The sequence below is a fragment of the Balaenoptera borealis genome, assembly GCF_965194805.1.
Source record: "Balaenoptera borealis genome assembly, chromosome: 15".
Lineage (NCBI taxonomy): Eukaryota > Metazoa > Chordata > Mammalia > Artiodactyla > Balaenopteridae > Balaenoptera > Balaenoptera borealis.
Window position 1 is genome coordinate 61918136 of NC_138871.1, and position 21610 is coordinate 61939745.

At 37.8% G+C, this 21610-nt stretch overlaps 1 protein-coding gene across 4 annotated transcripts in view; it reads left to right on the top strand.

Moving 5' to 3' along the window:
• EIF2AK2 (eukaryotic translation initiation factor 2 alpha kinase 2) overlaps positions 1-14208 on the top strand; it is a 31651-nt gene extending 17443 nt beyond the window's left edge. For all 4 annotated transcript variants that reach the window (XM_082356779.1, XM_082356780.1, XM_082356777.1 and 1 more), the window contains 6 exons: positions 2633-2749; positions 4214-4394; positions 7822-7950; positions 12759-12863; positions 13926-13979; positions 14058-14208. In XM_082356779.1, coding sequence (XP_082212905.1) covers positions 2633-2749; positions 4214-4394; positions 7822-7950; positions 12759-12863; positions 13926-13979; positions 14058-14180 — 709 coding nt within the window. In that variant the 3' untranslated portion in view covers positions 14181-14208. The remainder of the gene's footprint in view (positions 1-2632; positions 2750-4213; positions 4395-7821; positions 7951-12758; positions 12864-13925; positions 13980-14057) is intronic.
• Positions 14209-21610: the final 7402 nt, after the last annotated feature.

The window sequence follows — 21610 nt, forward strand, 5'->3', positions numbered from 1 at the left end:
GATCTCACTTTACCATGGTTACTTCAATTAAAAAATGGATATACCACTGATCATCCTTTTGAGGCTGTCTTGATGAAAACTAAAGTTATAAAATCATTTAGCTTAAGATGACCTTCGATATTTTCTAGTTTCATCTCCTTATCTTACAGATGAAGGGATTGAGATCCAAAGATATGAACTGATTTGACAAAGGTAAAAGCTAGTGGGTGCTCGTTGTCTATTATTGCATAATCCACCACTCCAAAATGTAGTGGCTTAAAAACACCTAGTTATTACTATCTCTAGTGGTCCTATGAGTTGATTGTGCTCATGTGGGCCATTCTTCATACATTTGCGGTCAGGAGTCATCTGAAAGCTCGACAAGGCTGGACATCGGAGATGGCTCTCTCACATGGCTAGCAGTGATGCTGGCTGTGGCTACAAGTTCCGCTGGCACTTGTTAACCAGAGCGCCTCCACATGGCCCCTTTATGTGGTCTTGGCTTTTCACAACTTAGTTGTTGGGTTCTAAGAAGGACTGTCCCAGAGCAACTCATCCCAGGAGGGAGCAGTCTTGGAAGTTCCACATTATATTGGTTAAACAAAGTCACTAAGAGCAGCTCGAGGGGAGGGCAAATAGACTACCTCTTAATCTGAGGAGTGGATGCAAGTATGCGGAGAGAAGGAATTCATGATGACCATATTGGACGCTATCTACTGTGGTAACAAGGTGGAGATTTAGAGGTCATCCTCTGGAATACCAATCTGCTGTGTTCCCACTATATACCAGTGCTTCCCATGTTTGTCTTATGTATTATCTGTGCCCTTCCCAAGCCCCACCCCACTGCAATTACTGGGTAGCAGAACTCCTTCAGGAAGGAAAACACAGAGGAAGCAGGTCTTAAATCACATGTTCACCAGTCTTGCTTGTTGTTTTCTGGCAGTTGTTACTATTTGTAACTTGGCCCGACTGATCCCTCAAGGACTAGAGGAGATGCAAAAGGGATATGGGTGAAGGAAAATGACATGAGCAGAGGAGAAGCAGGCATGTTGTCCCAGTTGCTCTTCATCCAGTTAAACCAACCTACTTTCTGTCCCGTGGACAATGCCTTGCAGTTGAAATACCTTCATACCTACTCGGCATCAAAGCAAGGCTTTTTCCTTCTTCATCGTTTTGCTTAACAGGAATGAAATACGGTTGCTCCTTCTCTCCCCTAACATCTTTTTTAATGGTAATACTTAATTATGATAAGGGTGCAGTATCTTGGACATTTCTAGTGGCTTCATAAATTGGTAAAACACAGTGAAAAATACACTTGGCGATATTAATCTAGAGCCATAAAAATGTTTATATGCTTTGACCCATGGATTTCCTATCTGGGAACCTATTCCAAGGATATTACCCAGATTATGGGAAAAGCTATTCAAGAAGATAAAAATCACAATCACAATGTCATTTATAGCAGTGAGAAATTAGAGCAAACAAAATGTTCAACAATGAAGAAATGATTAAGTATGTTTTGTTCTCTCCCCTGATCAATGGCTATTTTGCAGTCATTAAAAATGAGGGTTATATACTGTAAATATTATACATGAAATAGTATGATGCTGGAAGTTGCTTTAGAATAATCCAGGGGAAAGATGAGGAAGTAGGTAAGAGTATAAATGAAACAAGATTGTCCAGGAGTTAATAACTGTTTTATCTGATGAAGCAGTGATGGCCAGGTAGGGGGTCATTCTACTATTTGCTCTACTTTTTTATAGTTTTGAAATCTTACATTAAAAACTTTATACATGATGGTTATACAGATTGTATAATAATCAGGAAAATTTTAAAGCTAATACATTATATGGAAAAAAATGGGATAAAAATATACCCTATAATTACAAATATGTAAACATGTATATGAAGAAAGACTATAAGAAATAATCTAAAATAATAAATGATTATGTTAGGATTGTGTTGACATATGAGTAATTTTTTTCTTTATTTTTATAAATTTTACATCATATAGAACTTTTCAAATTAAAAAAAAATTATAAAATGTTTGCTTATTTTCTCATCCTTGAAATCTCAAATTTATTTATTCCATTTGGCATAGAATTGTCATAGCTCTTGACTACACATCCCTGTAAAGCTTCCACATTGTGCAATGAAATTTCAGTCTCTCTGCATAGATCACCCCCTTTGTGTACTTTTGCCACACACTGAAAATTCTGAATTAGGTTCTTCATGCTGCTTGTGTTACCTACCACTGCTGCCCAAATGGGGTTTGCTTATGAAATCCAAAGTGATTTTAACACAAGTCTAAATAAAACATAGTGGATGATTTTTTTTAGCTCCCCCCCAGAAAAAAAAATTCCATCACTGGCAGTTCACAGACTACTACGTATGACTTTTAAACTGTGATGTTTGGAATAATTAAGTTACTGTTTTTTCTCTTATGTTGAGAGTGAGAACAGCTGTGTTTTTTCTGTGTGTTCACTCTTTCCTTTTGAGCACTGCTGGCTTCCATTCTAAAACTCAGTGTGGGAACCATGGCGACTGTTTAATAAGGGAATATAGGTAGTTGTCTCCTGTTACTCGAGGTGTTTTGTTGTTGTTATCAAGGATGGATACTGACGCTTTTATGTTCCCTGTTTCTTTTAACTAGGAAGGTAGAGCGTGAAGTGAAAGCTTTGGCAGTGCTTGATCATGCAAATATTGTTCACTACCACAGTTGTTGGGATGGGCTTGACTACAATCCTGAGCAAAGCATAAATTCTTCAAGGTAACTAAAAAGAAATTCCCATAGTCATAATGGGATAGAGGAAACAGTCATTTACTATGTGTGGGCCACTGGGTAAGGCCATTAATTATTACATTTAATAATCACAGCCAGGAACACTGAGACACTGTTATGCCTCCATTCTACAAGTAAGGAGACAATGAATAGTCTTTTTCTTGCTCCAAACTTGCTTTAAAAAACCTTTTTTTAATTGTCCTCCATGGTTTTTGAAATCTCACGTTTAGCTTTCCTGACTCTGTTGTTTAAGGTACAGGCTTGCTCACGTGCCCTGACTTCAGTCCAGACCATAAACGCAGTCTTGTGAAGAAGGTTTGAACTTGCTGTAGATGCTGCATTTGGAGGCTCCCCTCCCTCCTCCACTGCCAACCCTCTTCTGTCCCTCTCACCTGGTTGGCAGGGTGCAGTCAAGGGGCCTCTTTTGAATGCCGTTATACCACTTATGGTCAGGTGGTGGGCAGTGAAAATAATTCCAAGACCCTGAGCTGTGATGGGTGCACCCTCCCTGCAAACCTTGCATTACTCATGTTTTGTCTCAGATAAGCCACTGCAAAGGGACTGAAGGGTTTTAAAGAGCTGGCACCCCCCTTGGAAAGTCACCCACTGTTTCTTGGAGACAGTCCTTTCAGTACAATCCTGAGGCCACTGTGGGCCTGTTCATTCATCGTCTCCACACCATGTAATTGAGGACTTTATCATCGGTTTCAGAAGTACCATCAGCATACAGACTTCTTCAGCTTTCAGCAAATTCCTGGCTACCTTTTTCTATTTTCTAGCCAACATATGCTCAAAGAATTTAAATTAGTATTGAGGCCAACTTAGTTCAGAAAAAAAAACAAAAAACAAAACAAAACAAAAAACCATGGTTAGCAAAATCAGTCCTCCCTGCTATACCTCATAGCAATTTGTTGGCACTTTTCTTAGAGTTCCTATCCATGTACTATTGTTTTAGGTTTGTTTTTCCTTTATCTCTGTCCTATTAAGCTATAATCCTCATGACAGCAAGGATAGTGTCTAACTCACTTTCTTATCTTTAGATGCCTGTTCTGTGCCTTTCACAAAATAGATGCTCAGTAGAGCAATGGTGAATTAAAATGTTTCAAAATTACTGTATATATTAATGAAATTTGGTTTTCTGCAATTCCATTGTATTAATGCTTCTATTCCTGTCTATTAGCAAAGATAATCAAGGACCTTCAGCATCAAAGAATGGGCAGGCTGCTACTTTATAACTTAGCTAAACAAAGCTTTGGATACCTGGGAATTTATGATTTAAATAAAGACTGGGTTATTATGTTTTGATTCAAATTTGTTATATTTAGGTTTCTGTTTTGAGACATACTTTGGCATTTTTAAGAAGGTGCAATTTTTTTAATGGTATTTTAAGTGTATTTTTTTATAAATTTATTTGTATTGCTGCTTCTAACATGCTGTGAATTTTATACCCAGATCAAAGACTAGGTGCCTTTTCATCCAAATGGAATACTGTGATAAAGGGACATTGGAGCAATGGATTGACAGTAGAAGAGGCAAGGAACAAGACAAATGTTTGGCTTTGGTATTCTTTGAACAAATAACAGAAGGAGTGCATTACATACATTCAAAACAGTTAATTCATAGAGACCTTAAGGTAAGTGGAAAAAGTACTTTGTTAGGAAATGATAAACATAATTTATTAATTTAAAAGTCTATCTTCTTTAGTTTTAGAATTGATTGACAGTCATGAGGAAATAACACCTCTGATCCTCTAAAGTTAGAATGGATCTAGCACTTGCCCCAAATACCAATCTATAGAACCACTCAGAAGGTCTCCAGGGCTGTAAACTTATGGAGACACTGAGCTCCACAGGAAGAAGCTCATTCACTTCTGGTTCTATTTGTCATCCTGGCTGATAGTCACACCCCAGTTGTGAACACTAAGAGCTTTAGTATACTGAACATTTCTGTGCAAATAATTATTGTGACTGGCACAGCCAGCTGGCTGCTCTGTCCCTGCCTCTACTGCTTCTCAGGCTTGTCTGAGAGGCAGAAGGGACTCTGGTAACTGGCTTTGGGAACATGGTTCTCTTAACCTTTCAGTCATTACTCTTGAGGGCAGTCACAGCCACTAGGTCCAGAGTCTAGAATTTTCTTGGCATTTGGTTAGACATCTCTGCCCCACGATTGGAAAATTGCAGTAATCCAGACCTTGGAACATGTAGCATATCTTTGTATTTTCATTTTCTTCTGGCTTCCTAGCTTCTTTTATGGTCTAGTTGAGCAGTTTTCCCATTTCCTCCTCAAAAATGAAAGAAGAGAGTCAGAAGAGCTTTCAGTCTCTCCTCCATACTCTACTCCCTGTGATTTGCCTACACTTATCACAAACTGGCCATGCTGAATCCTGTCACCGAACCTTTGCTCATGTTCTTGCATTGGACACTCTCTGCCTGTCCCCTTTGGTCCCAATTCCTTTGTGAGCCTTTCCCAGTCACTCTGGATCAGACAGAAGCACCTTGTCTATGTGGACCTTGGCTCTCTGCTTACCCCACCTGTCTAAAACAGCCAGGAATGAGAAACAAAGCAAAAAGTTCCTTGAGAAAAATAAGCAACCATGTACATAGTTGTTTGTTTGCCGTAGGTAGAAAAAGATGGCCCTTAAGAGGTATTGCATCCTTGGTCTGCCCAGGGGCTGGATGTCTGATGCCTTCATGTAGGAGTCTACCTGGTTCCAGTATCTTTTTTTAACAGTATCTGAAGGTGTTCTTTGAAGTTGGAATGATATAATGACTCTGTTCAAAAGGATACATTTAGAATGGCTATTCCTCCACTTCGAAATAAATCATAGAGTTAAATAAGAAATTAAGCACAATTATCTATTTATACAATCATTTGCAAATAAATTATCTACTTACACAGTCATTTCCTCTACTCAGCAATTTGGGTGTTACCTCCCAGACCCTTGTCAGGATGAGTTAGTGAAATTCTGATCGGTGCTCCCTTCTCCCACCACCTGGTCTGCCAGTTCCCTCCTGTATCCCGCACTGCTTGTGCTCTGTGTCGGGGAGTAATCTTTTCTTGTGTCTGCAGAGAATGTTTGCTCTATGTCGGCAGGTGCTCAAAGGTCAAACTTTAATACTACTGAGCCTTCTTTCATCTTCTTCAACTTCCTAGCTTCACTGCTACAGTTACTGTTTTCTCCTATCTGAGAGAAGATATAAACAAAGGCGTGCACCTTATTTTGTGATGCTTTGCAAAATACCTGCTACTGGTGGCTTTGCCAGAGAATGGTCTTTACCCAATAAAGCAAGCCCCTATTCTGTAAAGTCGACCAGCATTTACCTTAAGAACCAGACCAAAAATACTGGTGATGGACACAGAGGTTTCTGGAGTGAGGGCTTATGGCCTGAGGAGGTTCAGTCCCCCAGTCGGCCCAGGCCCCTCGGTCAGCCTCAGCCCTTATTCCTGTACCTCCTGGATAAAGTTTGCTCCTTTTTTTTAGCTGCACCTTGCGGCTTGTGGGATCTTAGTTCCCCGACGAGGGATCTAAACTGGGCCCCCTGCAGTGGAAGCTCAGAGTCCTAACCAGTAAACCACCAGGGAATTCCCAGTTGGCACCCTTTTTTTTTTTTCACACCCCTTTTTATGTTCTACCATCCAACATTTTGCCTAGTCATACCATAACTGATTAGACAAAATGTGGCATCATGGTTTTTTTTCTTTTTAATGAACTATAAACAAGCAATCTAATATTTTTACTAGACAGTCCCATCCAGCTTATATATTTAGACAGTTTCGTAAATGCAACCTCCTATTTCTCAGAGCCAGGCTGTAGCCTTGTGTGGGACCAGCAGTTGTACTTGGAAACCCAACATCTTCCTACACTGTAACTTGAATACAGCAGAGGCACATTTTCTCTCTACATCCCCACATGTCTACAGCTTTCCGTCCATGTTACTGGCGGTAGGTTCCAATCTAACCATTAATTGTTCTAATCTAACTGCTGATTTCTGCATGGGCCTTTTCAGACTGGTTCTTGGAAGCTGCTCTTTCAACCTGCTTGGGCTTACGGTCTCTTCTCTTTCAGTGTCTTTACTAGGCCCTCTCCTAAGTGTTGTCTCCTTGAGTCTGTGTGTGTGTGTGGATAGCCCAACATTGCATTGAAAGTAGCTTTCTCAAGAATGGCAAAATATTAATTTCCTCATCAACAACCTTCATGTTTTCATGGTCTTTAGAATATTGGTCGATACCTTCTACAAAGTTGTGGAATTGTCATTCGGTTCTTCCATTCCTTTTTTTTTTTCAATCTGCCTAAAGAATTATGTGGAAAAAAAATATTTCAGTGCTAGTCATCAGCTTCCAGTTAACTTGATATGCCTTCAACGATAGAGGGGGAACCTGCATATACTGTTCTCCATAGTGGCTGTATCAATTCAAAGATATTACAAAAAAAAAAAAAAAGATGGGCTATGTTTGTGAAGAAGTTGTCAGAGGCCTGGAGAAATAGACGTAAAGGAAGCCCCCAGGGAAAATTCTGCATATGATATTCTGCAGCATTATTGGGAATGGACTCATTCTGAGAATCTCAAAATTAGAAAGGATCTTAAGGGTGTCTACTTCAATCCCCATCAAATCCTGGACTCATATTTGCAACGTTTCCACCAAGTGGGCGTCCAGCCCTGTCTTGAGTACTTCGTTGGATGGGGAACTCTCTAACTCCCATTCTTTGGACCACACGATTAGTATATCAGGATATATTAAGGCAAATCTTGTGGTTGTTTTCATCCTCTAGTCCTGGATCCGTCCCCTGGGACCAGGCAGAGTGAATCCACCTTCCACTTATCTTCAGATATTTGAAGGCAGCTATGCCCCAAGCCTTCTCTGCTCTCAGCCAAGAAGTCCTTACTTCCTCAGCTAGCATTTTAAAGACTGATAATAATAAATTTCCTGTTTTGGGCTTACCTATGTAAGAGTAAATGCCTTATAAGTAAATGTAAAAATAGCTGTTACTAAATATGATTTGGATGTGTGATAAAAGTCTGTCAAATTGGTACTTATAAGTTGAAATTTTTTTTCTGTAGCCAAGTAATATATTTTTAGTAGATATGAACCAAATAAAGATTGGAGACTTTGGACTTGTAACATACCTGAAAAATGATGAAGCACGGACAAGTAAACATGGAACTAGGCGATACATGAGCCCAGAACAGGTGAGGTCCCCTTCCTTTCCGTTGGTATATATTTTTATCTCTTCCATTTTTTTAACTATAAAAATAATAGTCACCTCTCATAAAATTAAAACAGTACAGAAGTAAGTAGAATAAAAATGGAAAACTCTCCTTACCCTTCCTTTCTACTCTTCTCACTAGAGTTTGTGGTTTATCCTTTTAGACCATTTTCTTTGAGTTATAAAAAATATACAGATACAAATATATATTTACAGAGACTTTTTACATAAAAACATACATAAATACATTTTACAAGATACTATAATGTTATTTTGTGACTTAATTTTTTTTTACTCAAGAGTGTATCATAATCTTTCCATAGCTGTACAAATAGATTTGACACATTATTTTTAACAAGTGTATTGTATGCCGAAGTATAGATATACCGTAACTCATTTAATTATTGCCTTATTGATGGGCATTTATTTAGGTTGTTTCCAACTTTTTACATTTATAGACATGTTATGTGTCTTCCTCCTCATCTTTGAGTCTAAAAACAAATATTTCGATGATAATCAATGATAGATTCTTTGAAGTGAAATTGTTGACTAGAATGACAGGTGCAGTTCAAAGTTGATACATACTATTAACGCATATATGTGGAACCTGGAAAAATGGTACAGATGAACCGGTTTGCAGGGCAGAAATAGAGACACCGATGTAGAGAACAAACGTATGGACACCAAGGGGGGAAAGTGGCGGTGGGTGGGATGAATTGGGAGATTGGGATTGACGTGTATGCACTAATATGTATAAAATAGATAACTAATAAGAACCTGCTGTATAAAAAATAGATAAAATACAAAAATTCAAAGAAAAAAGTTGATACATGCTGTGAAATTGTCATTCAAAAAAAGTGACTCTAGTATGTTCTACTTATGTGTACGAGAATGCTGCCTCCTCCCTCACACTCTCAGTCAGACTATGGAATTATCAGACTGCAGTTTTGGTCACTGAGATGAATGAGGTGTAGCTTGATCTTTTTTTTTTTTTTTTTTGGCTGCGTTGGGTCTTCGTTGCTGCGCGCGGGCTTTCTCTAGTTGCAGTGAACGGGGGCTACTCTTCGTTGCGGTGCACGGGCTTCTCATTGCGGTGGCTTCTCGTTGCGGAGCATGGGCTCTAGGCGCGCGGGATTCAGTAGTTGTGACACACGGGCTCAGTAGTTGTGGCGCACGGGCTTAGTTGCTCCGCGGCATGTGGGATCTTCCTGGACCAGGGATCAAACCTGTGTCCCCTGCATTGGCAGGCAGATTCTTAACCACTGTGCCACCAAGGAAGTCCCTCAATACTTTCTTTATGGTTTCTGGGTTAATCATTTTTATTTTGGAGGTCCTTCCTACCACAAGATTATAAAAATATTTCGTGTTTTTATTGATACTTTAGTTGAATTAATTTTTGTATATATATGAAGGAGTATAACTTGATTTTCCCCATGTGGGTATGAAACTGCCCCATCACCATGTATCAAATAGTTAATGATCTAAAATATTCTTTTAAGGAAAATTTGTAGAGACAAAAAGTAGAACAGAGGTTACCAGGGGTTGAGGGGAGAGAGGAATGGGAAGTTGTTGTTTAATGGGTACATTTTCTGTTTGGGATGATGAAAAAATTTCTGGAGATAGATAGTGGTGATGATTATGCAACATTGTGAAGGCACTTAATGCCACTAAATTGTACAAATGGAAATGGTTAAAATGGTAAATTTTATATATATATTTAACACAATATAAATATGCTATTTTATCATATATGAAATTCCCACACACTTATGGATCTGTTTCTGGACTCTATTCTGTCCAGTTGATTTATTTAATGTTTTTCCTCTTTAATATCATCCTGTTTAATTATTATAGCATTATAAAATGTTTTATATTTTAGCATTATAAAATTATTATAGCATTATATGATGTCCTGATAGATATCAGGACATTATTCTTCAATTAAAAAATGTTCTACCTTAAGCTTATACAGTACTGTAGGTCAATTATATCTCAGTGAAACTGGAAGAAAAAAATGTTCTTCGTGTTCACATTTACTATTCCAAATAAACTGCAGAATCAGTTTGTCATGTTCCACAACTGGTGTTGATGTTTTGATAGCAATTGCATTATATTTAAGGATTCAATTGAGGGGAATTGACATCTTTATATATGTGAGACTTCTTCTCCAAGAAGTCTCCAAGAAATTGGTATATTTCTCCCAATTATTCAAATCCTCTTCAGTCAGTTTTTGCCAGGCTATGCTATGGTAACAAATGACACTGATTTCCTAGTGGCATACACAACACCAAAGGTTTATTTCTTGCTCACGTGGTGTGATGGCTGCAGTCTTGGCCCAGTTTTGCCCCACGTGTCTCCTTCATTCTAGAACCCAGGCTGAAGGAAGAACCCTATCTGGGTATTGCTGTCCTCACTGCAGAAAGCAGCGTCAGAACCTTTTGATAGCTTTTAAGATTCTGCTCCTCAGTGGCATACATCACTAAAAGTCATTGCCCAGAGCAAATTGGCCAGCTCAAGACAAACACATGGTGGGGAAGTGTCATGCTGTCTCTGGGAGGCCAGTGCACAATTGGGAGCAATAATATATTCTACCTCAAGGCCACTTTTATATTCTTCAATGAAAATATTCAATGAAAATTTGTCTTTTCTTTATGAAGATTGCTCATATTTTTAAAGCTTTTCCCTGGATATGTATCGTGTTTTGCTATTAAAATGGGACTCCTTGTATCTTATTGGTTATTAGTGAGGCTGTTGATTTTTAAAATATATTTATTTTTAATTGTGGTAAAATACACATAACATAAAATTTACCATCTGTACCAGTTTTAAGTGTACAGTTCAGTGGCATCAAGTACATTCACACTGTTGTGCTACCATTACCACCATCCATCCACAACTTTTCATCTTGCCAAACTGAAACTCTGGACCCATTGAATAGCTCTCCATTCCCCTCTTCCCCCAGCCCCTGGCAACCACCATTCTACTTTCTCTATGAATTTGGCTACTCTAAGGACCTCTTATAAGTGGAATCACACAGTGTTGGTCCTTTTGTGACTAACTTATTTCACTCGGCATAATATCCTCAGGATTCATCTATGTTGTAGCGTATGTCAGAATTTCCTTCCTTTTTAAGGCTGAATAATATTCCATTGTATGGATATATCACATTATGTTAATCTGTCGCATCGATGGATATTAGGGTTGCTTCTACCTTTTAGCTACTTTGAGTATCTCTGTATTGCTGCTATGAATATGGTTGTACAGCTATCAATTCATGAATGTTTGGCTTATATATAGACTCATTACTCTAGTAGGTGAGTTTTTTTTGTTTTGTTTTGTTTGTTTTTTTGGTTGATTGCTTACTGTCTATTTTCATCTTTTGGGGTTGTTTGTCCTATTTTTTTTTTTTTTATAAATGCCCTTTAAAGATGATTTTTTACTGAAAGGTAATATATCTTTCAAAATACCCCTACTATTTTGTCATCTAAGAAAAAACACACTGAGCCCTCTGATGGTTTGAGAGTCTAGAATGAAGAAGGAACACACCTCGTCCCTTGGGGACCATTCAGCATAAAAACATAGCAAGTTTTTTGCAAAGTGTGAAGGTAGAAGACAGTAGGGGACTAACAGCTCCCTTTTAACTCCCACTCTTTTAAATATCTCCTGCATCCTATATTGTCACATTTTATTGAGGAATAATTTATACACCATAAAATGCACAGATCTTAAATGCACATTTTTTTTTAGTTTTGACAAAGGCATAGACCTGTGAAACCTACAAGCCTATGAAAATGTAGAACATTTTCCTCACCCTAGAGTATTCCCTTAGACCCCTTTCCAGTCAGTCACTCCTCTCCACTGCCCGGAGGCAACCAATGCTCTGATTTCTATCACCATAGATTAGTTTTCCCTGTTCTTGAGCTTCATAAGAATGGAATCACATAGTATGTTCTCTTTTGTATTTGATTATTTCACTCAAAGTAACGTCTGTTGGAGAACCTCTAGTTGTTGCTCATATCAGCAGATTATTCTTTTTTGTGGCTGAATACTATTCTTTTTTTTTTTAAAGTTTTGGGTTTATTTATTTATTTATCTATTTATTTATGGCTGTGTTGGGTCTTCGTTTCTGTGCGAGGGCTTTCTCTAGTTGCGGCGAGCGGGGGCCACTCTTCATCGCGGTGCGCGGGCCTCTCACCATCGCGGCCTCTCTTGTTGCGGAGCACAGGCTCCAGACGCGCAGGCTCAGTAATTGTGGCTCACGGGCCCAGTTGCTCCGCGGCATGTGGGATCCTCCCAGACCAGGGCTCGAACCCATGTCCCCTGCATTGGCAGGCAGATTCTCAACCACTGCGCCACCAGGGAAGCCCTGAATACTATTCTGTTGTATGAATATACTGCAATTTGTTCATCCATTCTTCTGTTGATGGACATTTGGATTGCTTCCAGTTGTGGAATATTATGAATAAATCTACTATGAACATTTGCATACAGCTGATTTACTGGGCACAATTTTAACTGCTTCACCTGCTCGTCTCATCTAACCCCGCAGTTAAACTATGAGGTTAAAACTACTGTTATCTCCATTTTATGGTTGAGATTATTCCCACATTGATGGTGATTCAACTATTTAGTGACAGAGATTTGAACCTGGGCAGTCAGACTCCACACATCTTGCTAATAAACATACATTGTTGTGTGATACATTTTGGTCAGGTAACTTTTTTGGCTTTAGAAGGCATGGATGTTTATATCAGATGAGTCACAAATGTAAATATACTTTGGTTTCTTCAGATTTCTTCTGTGAAAGACTATGGAAATGAAGTGGACATCTTTGCTTTGGGGCTAATTCTTGCAGAACTTCTTCACATATGTTCCACTTTGTCAGAAACAGTGAAGGTAAATAATCCCACAGAAAGAATTAAGCAACAAATATTATTGGCCGTCATGTCCAAAGTGCTGCTGCAGACAGTTATTGCCTTCACGTGAGGATGGGCTGGAGCATATTAGTGCTGACTGCAAATGAAATATGAATTTTTATCCCTTTCATGTTTGGGCAACCAATACTTTTTGTTAAAGACCAAAAACTTTGGTCTTCTTTGGAAAGTGTGTACATCTCATAAAACTGTAGCTGTTTCTTCCTAATTGAGTCACTCTGTAAAATTGTTTTGATTGCCTGCTTTGCATAAGACCCTGTGCTATGTGCTCCAAGGGCTATGAAAATAAATAAGCCTTGTCCTCAAGGAGCTTATATTCTAGGAGGAAAGGTAACATAAGACAATGCTGTAAATGTTTTAGGAGAAGGCATGAAGTCTAATGGAAACAGCTAGGAGGGAGTTCTTGCCAGCTGTAGGGATTTAGGTTTCATGGAGACATTTAAATTGAGCTCTGAGGGACTGGTTGACTTCTAATAGTCCAAATTGGAAAGAAGGCCATGTGGAGACAGGAATGTGAAAAGTGTGTTTGGGAATAGCTGGCCGGTGTCATTGTTATTGGAGTATATAAGTCAAGGAAGTAACGGTTGATGGTACTGGAAAGATATATTGGGGCTAAATTAAGGCAAGAATATGGACTTTCTTGTGGAGGCAGCAGGGAGCCACTGAAGCCTGCAGGCAACTGGATATCCTAGTCTGAAGCTCAGTAAAAGGGACTCACCTGGATTTGACAGCCTTCTCTGTAAAACAGGGATAATGAAAATACCTATTGCATGGGGTTCCAAAAAGGATGAAGGGAGATAATTCATATGGTGCTCTTAACACTTCAGCATGCTGTAATGTTCAGGATGGTTATAACATGGGGTGGGTGGAGGAGAGGATTCCTGCTTGCTTCTTGGCTAAAGAGATTTTCCAAAGATCTAGAAATATCCCAGATTTAGGGTATCTCCAGCTTTAGTGCTTCCTAAGTTTGTTTTTTTCTCCAAAGTGAATAATTTCCTAATGAATATATATGTTTAATTTTTAGCTTTTTGAAGATCTAAGGGATGGCATCTTCTCAGATGTATTTGACAACAAAGAAGTAAGCACTTACAAATAATCGGAATTTTATTTATTGCAATGTTTTATTTCCTAGTATTGACTCTTACTATCATTACAGAAAAATCTTCTACAGAAATTACTCTCAAATGATCCCAAGAAACGACCTAACACATTGGAAATACTGAAGACTTTGAAGGAGTGGAATAATATTACAGAGAAAAAGAAACGAAATACATGTTAGATAATTAAAAAGTATCCTTCTTCTGATACTCCATTTTCCTATAACTGTCTAAAGTCTGCTTGGGAATATTAACGGTATTTATCTTCTATTTTCCTTTCTCTCTTAATTTTTTGCCACATTTGCAGAAAGGTTTGCATTTTTTCTTACTTCAAAAACATTCTTACATTTGGCTTCCCCTCGCTCATCTCCTTATTATGAAGATGGGGGAAAAAATCCCTCAAATTTTCTTTTTAATACCAATTAGTGAATCAATTAATGAATGACTATTTATTAAATGCCTACTGTTTCTAGGCCAAAAAGATATAAGATCTATCTCTGTCCAAAATAGCTAACAATCCAGCTGGAGAAATATGGTAACCATGAAAAGATAAGTATAATCACTTTGGAAAGCAATTTGGTATCATCTAGCAAAGTTAAATGTATATTGCCATTCCTGAAAAGCCATCAATTCCATTGCTACATACATGTGCACAGGAATGTTCATAGAAATGCCGTTTATTATAGTCAAAGGAACAGGAAACAACGCTAATGTGCACCAGAAGAAGAATGGATACATAAATTGTATTCACACACTGGAATACTATATAGTGTTCTATAGTGAAAATGAAGGAATTACAGCTAAATGCACTAACATGCCACATCTCTCAGGAACATAATATTAAGCAAACAAAGCAGATTGCAGAAAACACTGTATAAAGTTCAAGAACATGCTAAGTGGAATGTGTGCTTAGGTATTCAAACAAATGTGGTAAAACAATAAAGGGGAGAAAAGGATTGAGAACTATTATTAGATTCTGATAGTGATTTTCTCTGAGGAGGGATGGGAGTGATGTGATTGGAGAAACGGACTTCCGAGGTAACAGTTAACTTTCTTTTCTTACACTGGCTGTTGAGTCCACTAGTGTTTACTGCATAATTATTCTATTTCTCTTAAGTACATTTTGTACCTATTATAACAGACACTTTAAAGAGATGATAACTATGCTGTAAGACAGTAGCTGAGCATAGAAAACAATCAGTCTGGAGGGGTGAGATCATTCTATGCTGAGGAACCATGGCACAGGGCTTAGAAGTGACACTCCAGTGAGACTTCCAAGTATGTGAAGGATTTAGATGAATAGAGAGGAGAACATTTGGGCAGTATGGGCAAGGGGCATGGCATGCGTTCTGGAAAAGATAGATTTGAGGAACATTGGGTATACTAGTTTGTTTCCCTGAATTGCTGTAGGGAATGCCGGAAAATAATATGAGCTGTATCTTGGAAGAACCTGAGGGTAACTTTAAGCTTTATAGCATCCAGCTACCATTCTAGAATTGTCGTATAATTTTACAATTTTTAAAATGAGCCAAATTTAGGCTTAGCAGAAAAATCATAGTAATAGATAATACTTTTGTGAAGGCTTATAGCAATTTCTAAAAAGTGTTACTAAAAGCATTTAATATGGTCTTCAACTCCCATGCAGTATTTGATTAAGGCAAGGTTCATCAATGGATACTAAACTTATTGGTTGGGTTGAAAAGGCGTTGGGAAACAGGAGCCTCAAAAGGATTTAAATATAGTCCCACAGATGATATTACAAAGGGGAAAATGTATCTTTAAAATGGAAAGATCTTGTCACCACAATAATAAAGTAATTAAATTTAGCATCACCGAAAGTGGAAGAACCTAATATCATGATGCTCCTGATGTGATGTAAGAATTATACACTATCACCTATTTAATTTTCTTGCCCAAAGTGTTTAACTGGAATTTAATCATGAGGAAATGATTAGACAAATCCTGAAAGAAGTCATTCGATAAAGTAATTAACTTGGATTTCTCAAAAAGTCAGTATCATGAAAAAAAAAAAAGTAGGGGAATTCTTCTAAATACAAAGAGACTAGAGACATATAATGACCAAATGCAATGACCAAATGCAATGCTTGAATCTTGACTGTATACTTGATATAAAAACAAAGAAAAACCCAGAAAATAGCTATAAAAGACATTTTTCAGGTAGTTGAGAACATTTGAATATAAACTGCATATTAAATGACATTATAGAATAATTGATAATTTTCTTAAATGTGATAATGATATTATGGTCATGCCGGAAAATGTCTTATTCCTAGGCAATGCATGCAGAAATACTTAGGGGTGAAGTGGCATGACATATGCAACTTCCAAATGTTCAGCAAAAATCAATGTGTACATATATATAGAGAAAGAGAGAGAGAGAGGAAATGTGGCAAAATGTTAACAATTGAAAAATTGATAAATCTAGGTGGACAATATAGAAGTGTTTCTTGTATTATTCTTGGAGATTTTCTGTAGGTTTGAAATTTTTCTGGGTGGAGAGAGATCTTTTTTAAGAAACTGATATTATCTGAATTTGATGAATAAGGCTAAACTCAAAAGAAAAACCAATGAATGTGGCAAATTAGTGTGAATGTGGCCTTATTTTTACCTTCTTTCATTTTTTAAATTTAAGTATAGTTGATTTGCAATATTATATTAGTTTCAAGTGTACAACATAGTGATTGAACACTTTTATATATCCTTCTCTCACTTTAATATTTCTACTACTATGAAGTAAATAAAGCATCCCTTGACACTTTTATTTATTTGAGTATATATTTTCTCAGCCTCAAAACTATAGTAAATAAAAAGTATCCTCAGGCTTCCCTGGTGGCGCAGTGGTTAAGAATCCACCTGCCAATGCAGGGGACACGGGTTCAAGCCCTGGTCTGGGAAGATCCCACATGCCGTGGAGCAAGTAAGCCCGTGCACCACAACTACTGAGCCTGTGCTCTAGAGCCTGTGAGCCACAACTACTGAGCCCACGTGCCACAACTACTGAAGCCCACGCACCTAGAGCCCATGCTCCTCAACAAGAGAAGCCACCACAATGAGAAGCCCACGCACCGCAATGAAGAGTAGCCCCCGCCTCGCTGCAACTAGAAAAAGCCTGCACACAGCAACAAAGACCCAACACGGCCAAAATTAAATAAATTTTTAAAAAAAAGTACCCTATTATCAGAGGAGGAGAGGGGCAAAGGCCAGGGACCTTATTTGGTAATTAAAACATACATACATGCAGAGATTTTGAAGAGCTATTGTGACCTAGCTGCTTCACTAGAAACAGAACTTCTAGGAAATTTTTATTACTAACCACACATATATTTTTTATTAAATGTGCACATATTTAACATAAGTACATATATATGTAACATACTCAGAGCATGTATGTTATTTGTGTTAGGTATATTTAGTATAAATACACATATACATATATAAGTGTGTGTTTGTGTGTATGGCCAGCTATATAATTTGTGGGACCCAGTGCAAAATGAAAATGTGAGGCCCTTTGTTCAAAAATTAACATGGGGCCTTACGCAACCACACAGGTTGCGTGTCTATGAAGTCAGACTTGCGTGTACATACACATGTGTATACACACATATATACGTACATGCACACGTATGTATGAAATGTTTAGGAGTCTAAAAGCAAGCTTTTCCCAGATTCCATCATCCAGTGTACCTACCTGAGAGAGAAACTCATAGCATCTATTTCCCACTTCAAGTTCAGCATAACTTGAGGTTCTTGGCATGCTAACTTTTTCATTATGAATATGGAATAATTTCAATATTATTCATATTTTTAATGTTTTTATGTTAAAACATACACAAAAGCAGAGACTAGAATAATGAAACTCTATGTACTCATTACCCAGCTTCAACAGCTATCAATATTCTGTCTTACCTGTTTCATTTACCCCTTCGTTTTAAAAAATGTCTTTTGCTGGAGGATTTTAAATGTCAGGCATTGTATCATTTCACTTGTAAATACTTAAAGATGTATTTCTAACAGATTAGATCTTTTAAATTTTAACCAAATCACGATATCATTGTCACTCAACAAAATTAATAAGGTTTTCTTAACTATCATGTAATAATTAGCCTGTATTGAGTTTTCCTATCTCAAAAATGTCTTTCTATAGATTGTTTAAATCAGGATCCAACATTTCATTTAGTTGGTATGTCTCTTTTACTCTATAACATTCACCTCGTTTTTAATTTCTTTCCTCTTGCCATTTATTTGAGGAAGGAATAGGTCATATATCCTACAGAATTTCCTTCACTTAGGATTTGGCTGATGGTATCCCCATGGTGTCTAGTTACATCTAGAAACTTGATTTGATTCTGTTCTGAAATTTTTTTCTGAGAATACTCCCTAGGTGATACTATATACCTTCTTTTGCTTCACTCCAGGAGGAGCATGTCTGGTTGTTCTGCTTTCGGTGATTTTAAGTTTGGTCAGTGGTTTGTGGTGGTGTCATCTACTACTATCAATCTTCCTTGTCAGTCTTTCACCTAATGGTGTTAGCAGCCATTGATGATTATTGCCTGGATCCATTATTTCATTAGGGGTTGCAAAATGTGATTTTCGGAGTCTATCAAACCTCTCGCATTTGTCATCTGTGATTCTTCTATGAAGAACTTTCCCTAAAGTTGAATGGGACAGATGGGATAAATATTTATTAATTTTTAGAATGAAGTGGCATCCCAGCAACCTCCAAAGGTAACAAAGTTTTTTTTTTTAGGCAGGAGTGTGATCCAACCTATACTTTGAAAGTGTTTAGACTGGGTTGGAGCAAGAAAAGACTATATTTGAAAGGTCAGAAGTCCGAGAGGCTAAGAGGGCCTGAACAATGGGAGGGGACAGAACCAAGAGGAGCTGGCAACTAATTGGATGTGAGGATTTAGGGAAACGTAAGCATCAGAGATTACCTCTAGCTTGGTTGGATGGTGAGTGCCAGGAGTATGATGCCATTAAAGAAGGTACAAATCTCAATCAAATTAACCCCGTCAAAGAGCCATGCATATTTCAGAGATATTTTGTCTCACACTGTTATCTATCACACAGTTTTTAGTTAGAATTTAAGCCAATAGGGGGGCCACTTTTCACGTGTCAACATGGTGAGGGGGAGCACATTTGGGAGGTAAAACACTAGATCTCATTTGGAGATGCCAAGTTTGAGGTACTGCCATACGCAGGGCAGGGTGTAGAGCAGACTCTAGGAAATGCAGGAGAGGAAACTGAGAGAAAGGATGAACTGGAATCATACACAGAAGAGATGTGTATGTTATCTAGAAGTAAGCCCTGATGCTTAACTTTGAATCCAAGGGATTGTCCAGGGAGAGATTACATAGAGGAGAGGGCTCAGAACCAAAAGCACAACAGACCCCTCCATTTAGATATTTACTCTTTATATCTAAATGTCAATCCACTCCCTAATGTCTGTGATTCTACGTCTGTGACCGTGAGCTATCCCAGTCACGACATGTCTTCAGGATGGTCACAGATGCAGGGACTACAGTTGATAGATGTACAGAGGCCCCCCTATTGGCTTACACTCTGACTGAAAACCGTGTAATGGGTAAAACTCTGAGGCAAATCAAATATCTCTCAAATACGTGTGGCTCTTGAGGGGTCAGTTTGATTGAGACCTGTATTTGTTTCCTAGGGCTGCTGTAACCAATGACCACAAAATTGATGACTGAAAATGACACATTTTTATTCTCTTACAGTTCAGGAGGCCTGAAGTCTGAAATGGGTTTCACTGGGCTCAAGTCAAAGTGTTGGCAGGGCCGCGCTCCTCTGGGGGCTCCCATTCTGCATCCCACGTTCAGCATTACCTGAATAGGCCCCAGCCACACAGGTCTGCTCAGGGTCACCTCAATAGTCTTTTGTGCTCAATGGCTCTCGGCTACGGTTTCTACCTGAAATTCCCTTCAATCTTTTTTTAAATAACAGCTTTATTGAGACATAATTCACATACCATAAAATTCACCCCATTTAAAGTATACAGTTGAATGGTGTTTAGTATATTCAGAGTTGTGCAACCATCACCACAATCAATTTTAAAACATTTTTGTCACCCCAAAAAGAAACCCTGTACCCATTAGCAGCCATTCCTCATCTTCCTCCAACTCTAGGCAACCACTAATCTACTTTCTATCTCCATAGACTTGCCTATTCTGGACATTTTGTTTAAATGGAATCATACAGTATGTGGTCTTTTTCACTTAGTATGTTTTCATCTGTGGTATAGCATGGATGGAAATTCCTTTCCCTTTTATTGCCAAATGATATTCAATTATATGGATATATCACATTTAATTCACCTATTCATCAGCTGATGGACATTTGGGTTTCTACTTTCTGGCTAGTATGAATAATGTTGCAATGAATATTGGTGTTATGAGTTTTATCTGGACATGTTTCCATTTCTCTTGGGTATAGCTTAAGAGTGGAAATGCTGGGTCATATTGTAACTCCTTCCTCATAACTGCATATCAAAGTTATGTTCAAAGCCCAAATTCAGTGCTGCTACCATAGTGTTCTACCATCTCCCACTCGGAATGAAACTTCTCCCTAATACTTCAGTTATATAGTTCTTCAGTATTGTACCTACCAGTTTGCTTTGGAGCTCAGTTATTCCTGCCTGGGTGTCTCCCTCCTTGTAAATTTCTGGAACGCAGGGACAGGCTCTCTCATTTTGATTTGCCCCAAGGCAGCAAGTGTATTACCCTGCATTTAAGCAGGAACTCTATAAGTGCTTTTGAATTAGTAGGGAATAAAAGTGTTAAGAATTTCATATACCTGATCCTGCAAAATGTGTCTAATACTAAATAATAATAATGTTCACTGTAAGATTTCAACAATTAAATGTTGATAAATAACACTTAAAGTAAAGGTGGGCATGGTAAACCAATTTAGTATATTAAAGTCTATTTATTTTGAATTTTAAAAGCTCCAGTATTTTGGGTTTATATGTAGGAAAATGAAACATTTTAGAAATTCTAGATAGGACTCTGAAAATAAACACAGTACAATATAAACAAAAGTAAATGACAACAAGTAAATTTCTGGCCTCTGGCCTGGAAATGCAGACCACAACTCTGGTGGACTTATGGGTTCCATCAAGGTTATTCCTACATTCACAGAATATTTGTTCACAGACATATTCAAAATACTCTAGGCCACTGGGCAGTTTGCCCTACAGTCAGTAAGAGGAGAAAAGGAAGCCAGTTCCTAACTCCATTCTGGCTGAAATTATCCACATGGCGTTGGGTCTGTCCAAATGAATGTTGGTTTGTTGGCTGAAATGACAGGAAAGGATGTGACTATAATTCCAAGAAGATATACTTTGTTTTATCTGTTAATACAATGTTACGATTTTTTAAATGAAAAAAGTAACAAACAGTTTTATCCAAATATATAAGCTCCAATATTTTATATATGTATTTATATTCATAAAAATCATAATTCAGTTTCTAGATGAAGAACTGAGGCCCAGAAGTTAACTATGTTTTCAAGCTCTGCTGCATTTTATTTTTATTTATTTATTTGATTGCATGGGGTCTTAGTTGTGGCACACAGG